General features: G+C 49.3%; 1 protein-coding gene across 1 annotated transcript in view; it reads left to right on the forward strand.

The window, feature by feature from the left end:
- The window catches only part of LOC122250672 (uncharacterized), a 12,529-nt gene that overhangs the window by 2,129 nt on the left and 2,900 nt on the right, over positions 1-7,500 (forward strand). Inside the window, exon 4 of the mRNA XM_043012226.2 lies at positions 3,934-4,105. Within this exon, the coding sequence (XP_042868160.2) occupies positions 3,934-4,105 (172 nt within the window). The remainder of the gene's footprint in view (positions 1-3,933; positions 4,106-7,500) is intronic.

A 7,500-nucleotide genomic window follows, 5' to 3' on the forward strand; every position in this document is an offset into this window, starting at 1 on the left:
TATATATATATATATAGTAGATATATATACATAATATATATACATAATAATACAAATATATACATGCCCACAGACACACGAACACACACAACACACACACACACACACCCACCATAATATATATATACAGTATATATATGTGTGTGTATAGAAAGAGAGAGAGAGAGAGAGAGGGGCAGAGAGAGAAAACAAATCTAGTAAATGAGGTGTTTCATTCTATCATTATTATTCATTTTCTTCTACGTCACACCGTCTAATGCTGCTCATCTTGCCTTCATCTTCTTCAATACTTCGAGCCACTTCATTTCCCAAGTGCTGCTACTAATCAGTTTTACAGTCTTAACATCTCCATGGCATTTCAAAATACTTATGAGTAATATTTTCCGAATAACCGTGGAATTCATTGTCACTATATTATGAAATATCTAAAGTTTGCAAATGCATGAGAAGAGACACAATACGGTTCTAAATAAAGCTAGATAGAATGATAAGCAAACGTAACTGTATATACACAAATATCTCCTCTCAACAAGACTAAAGTTTTTTTTTGTATATTCATAACAATGCCGCGTTACATTGTCCAATTTTCTTTTATTATACCCCGTAGAAAAAAGTAGAATACAAAAGCTACTTACTTCCGGTGATAAATCTACGGTTTCATGGGTACTTTAGTTGCGTTTCCACCCAACTTTATAGTTTTAATAAGAACATTTCCATTGATTAATATGGTCTGAAGGCAACGAAATGGAGACAAAAGAAAACAAGGCAGTGCCACTATTTCTTCCATGAGGTAAGAGCATACTGATGTATTTACTGCTTTTACTACCAATACTTCTACTCTTACGGCAAAATACCCTCGTGAATGTTACTATCACTGCAACTTCCTCCATGCCTATGCTCTCAATGAACCCCCTTCTTATGCGACTCTTACGCCAGTGGCCTAATATCTCGTCTTGGAAGATGGTTTAGGATTAAAATGTGTGACTTCTGGCGATTTCTAGATTATAGTCCATTCCAATAAGATTAAGGAGATCCTCTCAAACGTAGCAGAGGAACTCGTCTAAGCAACTACGCTGTAAAAGTTCTTGGTTGTTTTTTTTCTCTCTGACGTGACTTCAGCGCGGCTTTGGTTGAAAGATTTGGTCTGAGTACTTATCCCTCACAACCACACATCTCCTCCACAAGTACAACTACAAACAACTCTCCCAACCACCAAAAAGTACAACCACAAACCCAGCCAACCACCACGAGGTACAACCATAAACAACCCAACCAACAACCCAACAGATACAACCCTAAACAACTCACCCAACAACCCAACAGACACAACCCTAAACAACTCACCCAACCAGCCAACCACCCAACAGACACAACCCTAAACAACTCACCCAACCAGCCAACCACCCAACAGGTACAACCCTAAACAACTCACCCAACCAGCCAACCACCCAACAGACACAACCCTAAACAACTCACCCAACCAGCCAACCACCCAACAGGTACAACCCTAAACAACTCACCCAACCAGCCAACCACCCAACAGACACAACCCTAAACAACTCACCCAACCAGCCAACCACCCAACAGACACAACCCTAAACAACTCACCCAACAGACACAACCCTAAACAACTCACCCAACCAGCCAACCACCCAACAGACACAACCCTAAACAACTCACCCAACAGATACAACCCTAAACAACTCACCCAACCAGCCAACCACCCAACAGACACAACCCTAAACAACTCACCCAACCAGCCAACCACCCAACAGACACAACCCTAAACAACTCACCCAACCAGCCAACCACCCAACAGACACAACCCTAAACAACTCACCCAACAGACACAACCCTAAACAACTCACCCAACCAGCCAACCACCCAACAGGTACAACCCTAAACAACTCACCCAACCAGCCAACCACCCAACAGGTACAACCCTAAACAACTCACCCAACAGATACAACCCTAAACAACTCACCCAACCAGTCAACCACCCAATAGACACAACCCTAAACAACTCACCCAATCACCCAACAGACACAACCCTAAACAACTCACCCAACAGATACAACCCTAAACAACTCACCCAACCAGCCAACCACCCAACAGACACAACCCTAAACAACTCACCCAACAGATACAACCCTAAACAACTCACCCAACCAGCCAACCACCCAACAGACACAACCCTAAACAACTCACCCAACATATACAACCCTAAACAACTCACCCAACAGATACAACTCTAAACAACTCACCCAACCACCCAACAGACACAACCCTAAACAACTCACCCAACAGATACAACCCTAAACAACTCACCCAACCAGCCAACCAGCCAACAGGTACAACCCTAAACAACTCACCCAACAGATATAACCCTAAACAACTCACCCAACCAGCCAACCACCCAACAGACACAACCCTAAACAACTCACCCAACCAGCCAACAGGTACAACCCTAAACAACTCACCCAACAGCCAACACCAAACAGATCAACCTAAACAACTCCACCCAACAAGCCAACCACCAATCAGACACAACCCTAAAACTCACCCAAATATAAAACCTACACAAAATTACCCAACACCAACAGACACAACCCCAAACAACTCACCCAACCAGCCAACAGGTACAACCCTAAACAACTCACCCAACCACCCAACAGACACAACCCCAAACAACTCACCCAACCACCCAACAGACACAACCCTAAACAACTCACCCAACCACCCAACAGACACAACCCCAAACAACTCACCCAACCACCCAACAGACACAACCCCAAACAACTCTCCCAACCAGCCAACAGGTACAACCCTAAACAACTCACCCAACCAGCCAACAGACACAACCCTAAACAACTCACCCAACAGATACAACCCTAAACAACTCACCCAACCAGCCTGCCTACAGTACAACCTAAACAACAAACCCTAAACACCCAACAGACACAACCCTAAACAACTCACCCAACCAGCCAACCACCCAACAGACACAACCCTAAACAACCAACCATAAATAAACAAATACCCTAAACAACTACCCAACCACCAACCCAAACTGGGACACAACCTAAACAACTCACCCAACAGACACAACCCTAAACAACTCACCCAACCAGCCAACAGGTACAACCCTAAACAACTCACCCAACAGACACAACCCTAAACAAACCCCATACAAACCCAACAGACACAACCCTAAACAACTCACCCAACCACCCAACAGACACAACCCCAAACAACTCACCCAACCACCCAACAGACACAACCCTAAACAACTCACCCAACCACCCAACAGACACAACCCCAAACAACTCACCCAACCACCCAACAGACACAACCCCAAACAACTCACCCAACCAGCCAACAGACACACCAAACACTACCACCTCCCAAACAATCACCACAGACACCCAACAGGTACAACCCTAAACAACTCACCCAACAGGTACAACCCTAAACAACTCACCCAACCAGCCAACCACCCAACAGACACAACCCTAAACAACTCACCCAACAGATACAACCCTAAACAACTCACCCAACCAGCCAACCAGCCAACAGGTACAACCCTAAACAACTCACCCAACAGATATAACCCTAAACAACTCACCCAACCAACCAACCACCCAACAGGTACAACCCTAAACAACTCACCCAACCAGCCAACCAGCCAACAGGGACCACCCTAAACAACTCACCAGATACAACCCTAAACAACTCACCCACCCAACAGACACAACCCCAAACAACTCACCCAACCCAACCACCCAACCCCTAAACCAACCAGCCAACCACCCAACAGACACAACCCTAAACAACTCACCCAACCAGCCAACAGACACAACCCCAAACAACTCACCCAACAGGTACAACCCTAAACAACTCACCCAACCAGCCAACCACTCAACCACCCAACAGGTACAACCAAGCCCCGGTCGAGAGCGCCTCGTACCCCGACAAGAACCAGCAGGCCGCCGCGCTCTCCGCCTCCATCATCGCACACCGCTACCTGGTCGAGGCGGCCGAGATGCCAGAGTCCATGATGCTGCACTTCGAGGACATCTCTTCCATCCACGTGGTTGTGTTGAAGGTAAAATAAAGGGGGGAGGGGGAGGGAGGGTTAAGAGGGGTAGGAGGAGGGGGAGGAGGAGGGGGGAGAGGGGTTGAGAGGGGTAGGAGGAGGGGGAGGGGGGGTGAGAGGGGTAGGAGGGGGAGGGGGGTTGAGAGGGGTAGGAGGGGGAGGGGGTATTGAAAGGAGTAGGAGGGGTAGGGGGGTTGAGGGGGGTAAGAGGAAGAGGGGGGTTGAGAGGGGTAGAAGGGGTTGAGAAGGGTAAGAGGAAGAGGGGGGGAGAGGGGTAGGTGGAAGAGGGGGATAGGAGTAGGAGGAAGAGGGGGGAGAGGGGTAGGTGGAAGAGGGGGATAGGAGTAGGAGGAAGAGGGGGGAGAGGGGTAGGTGGAAGAGGGGGAGAGGGGTAGGAGGAAGAGGGGGGGAGAGGGATAGAAGGATGAGGGAGAACGGGTTAGAGAGGGAGAGAGGGTGGAAAGGGGGGGGGGGTTGGGAGGGGGAGAGGAGATGGGTAGAGGGATGAAGGGGAAAGAGGAAGAGGGGGAGGGGGGAAAGAGAGGAGGTGTGTAAAAGGAGGAGGGGAAGAGGGAAAGAAGGGGGAGGGGAAAAGGGATAGGGTAGTTGAGATGGAGGGGGTAGAAGGGGAGAGAGAGGAAAAGCAGGACAGGGTGGACGAGAGAGGGAAGAGGGAAGGGGATGCAGAGGATTGGGGTTGGGGGAGAGGGTGGAGGGTGGAAGGTGGATGAGAATTAGAGGGGTAGGTTGGTAAGGAGTGATGGATAGGAGGGCGCGGGGGGGGGGGAGGGGAGTGGGAAGACGGGAAGGTGATTAAGAAGGGAAAGGGGAAAGTGCTAGAAGAATATATTAATTATATTGTTTTTTGTGAATAAAATTAAATGTTTTATCATCTTTAATTATTTTGTTATCGACAGTATCTTTAATAATCAAAGTCATGGTAGTTATCATAATAATCATCATCATAATCATCTCCGTTGTTAACATCATCTCCATTATCACTAATATCATCATTGTCATTATATCTCCATTAATAAAAACTTCAGGAATTGGAGAATAATATAACCAATAACAGACAAACAAGAAGAATTAGAAAAGAAGTAAAATAAACAGGAATGAGAGACCGGTGTATTTGTACAGTGAAATATCCATCGAGCGGATTTTCTTTCCTCAAGTATCTGATCCGGGATATTAATCCGGGGATTATTGTGTCTTGCTCTTTCCTTCCCTCTTTCCCTCTGATTCAACTTTTATCTCATCTTATCTCCCCCTTTTTTTTGTTTTCTTTTTGTTCTATCTTTTCCTTGGTTCCTCTTTTTCTCTTCGTGGACTCGGTTTCTTTCTCTATCCCTGTCTGTCTGTTTACCTATCTCTCTGTCTCTCTCTCTCTGTCTCTCTGTCTCTCTGTCTCTCTGTCTCTCTGTCTCTCTGTCTCTCTCTCTCTGTCTCTCTGTCTCTCTGTCTCTCTGTCTCTCTGTCTCTCTGTCTCTCTGTCTCTCTGTCTCTCTGTCTCTGTCTCTCTGTCTCTCTGTCTCTCTGTCTCTCTGTCTCTCTGTCTCTCTGTCTCTCTGTCTCTCTGTCTCTGTCTCTCTGTCTCTCTGTCTCTCTGTCTCTCTCTCTCTGTCTCTCGTTTTATTTTCATCGTCAATTTTTTACATTTCTCCTTCTCTTTCCCTTCTTCCTTTAAACCTCATACTCCTCATTCTCCTCTTATTCCTCTCTCACATCCACCCATCTCTTCTCGGCTCGTCACCTCCATTTAACCCATTTTCTCTTTCCTATGCCTTCCCTTTATCCCTCCCCTCCCTCTCACACCCTTCTCACTACCTCCTCTCTCCTCTCTTTCCCTCCTACATCCTTCTCACTCTCCCTCCCCTTCCCCCCCTCTCTCTCCCTCCTACTACCTCCCCCCTCTCCTCCTTCCCCGTCTCTCTCCTTACTACATCCTTCCCTCCCTCTCCCATTCGCCCTCCCCATCAATCGCTCCTCTCTCTTCCTCCTACATCCTCCCCCTCCTAACCCTTCATCCTCTCTCCATCCTTCTCCACTCTCCCATATCCTCCCCTTCCCCCCTCGCCTATTCCCAATCCCCTCCCCCTCCCTCCATCCTTCCCCACTCTCCCTCTTCCACATCCTCCCCCTCCCCTCCCCCTCCCTCCATCCTTCCCCACTCTCCCTCTCTTTCCCTCTCACATCCATCCCCACTCTCCCTCTCCCACATCCTCCCCCTCCCCTCCCCCTCCCTCCATCCTTCTCCACCCTCCCTCTCTTTCCCTCTCACATCCTTCCCCACTCTCCCTCTCCCACATCCTCCCTTCTCCCCTCCCCCTCCCTCCTCCATCTTCCACACTCCCTTCCCTCTCTTTCCCCTCCCCACTGATCCATCCTCCCTCTCCCACATCCTCCCTTCTCCCCTCCCCCTTCCTCCATCCTTCCACACTCTCCCTCTCTTTCCCTCTCACATCCATCCCCACTCTCCCTCTCCCACATCCAATCCTCCCCTTCTCACCCCCTCCCCCTCCCTCCATCCATACGCTAACCCTCTCTTCCCTCTCACATCCATCCCCACTCTCCCTCTCCCACATCCTCCCTTCTCCCCTCCCCCTCCCTCCATCCTTCCACACTCTCCCTCTCTTTCCCTCTCACATCCATCCCCACTCTCCCTCTCCCACATCCTCCCTTCTCCCCTCCCCCTCCCTCCATCCTTCCACACTCTCCCTCTCTTTCCCTCTCACATCCATCCCCACTCTCCCTCTCCGATCTCATACTCCCTCCCTTCCTCCTTCCACCCTCTCCCTTCATTCCTCTCACATCCATCCCCACTCTCCTTCCCACATCCTTCCCTTTCCCCTCCCTCCTCCATCTTCACACTTCTCTCTTTCCTCCACATCCATCCCCACTCTCCTCTCCCACATCCTCCCTTCTTCCCTCCCCTGTTGCTTCCTCCATCTTCCGGTGGGGACTCTCCCTTTTTCCCTTTCCCTCTCACCTTTTTAATCCCTTATCCCCGTCACTCTCCCTTCATCTCCCACATCCACCTTCTCCCCTCCCCTTCTCCTTCCTTCCAATCTCCTTCTTTCCCTCTCACATCCATCCCCACTCTCCCTCTCCCACATCCTCCCTTCTCCCCTCCCCCTCCCTCCATCCTTCCACACTCTCCCTCTCTTTCCCTCCCACATCCATCCCCACTCTCCCTCTCCCACATCCTCCCTTCTCCCCTCCCCCTTCCTCCATCCTTCCACACTCTAGGCTTCCATCTCTTTCCTCTCACTTATAATCCATCCCCACTCTCCCCCCCCTCTCTCCACCCCACAGTACTCCTCTTCTCCCTCCCCCCACTTCCTACCCCCCATCCTTCCACACTCTCCCTCTCTTTCCCTCTCACATCCATCCCCACTCTCCCT

The sequence above is a fragment of the Penaeus japonicus genome, unplaced genomic scaffold, assembly GCF_977035675.1.
Source record: "Penaeus japonicus unplaced genomic scaffold, GWHDUDI00000001_assembly GWHDUDI00000026, whole genome shotgun sequence".
NCBI lineage: Eukaryota > Metazoa > Arthropoda > Malacostraca > Decapoda > Penaeidae > Penaeus > Penaeus japonicus.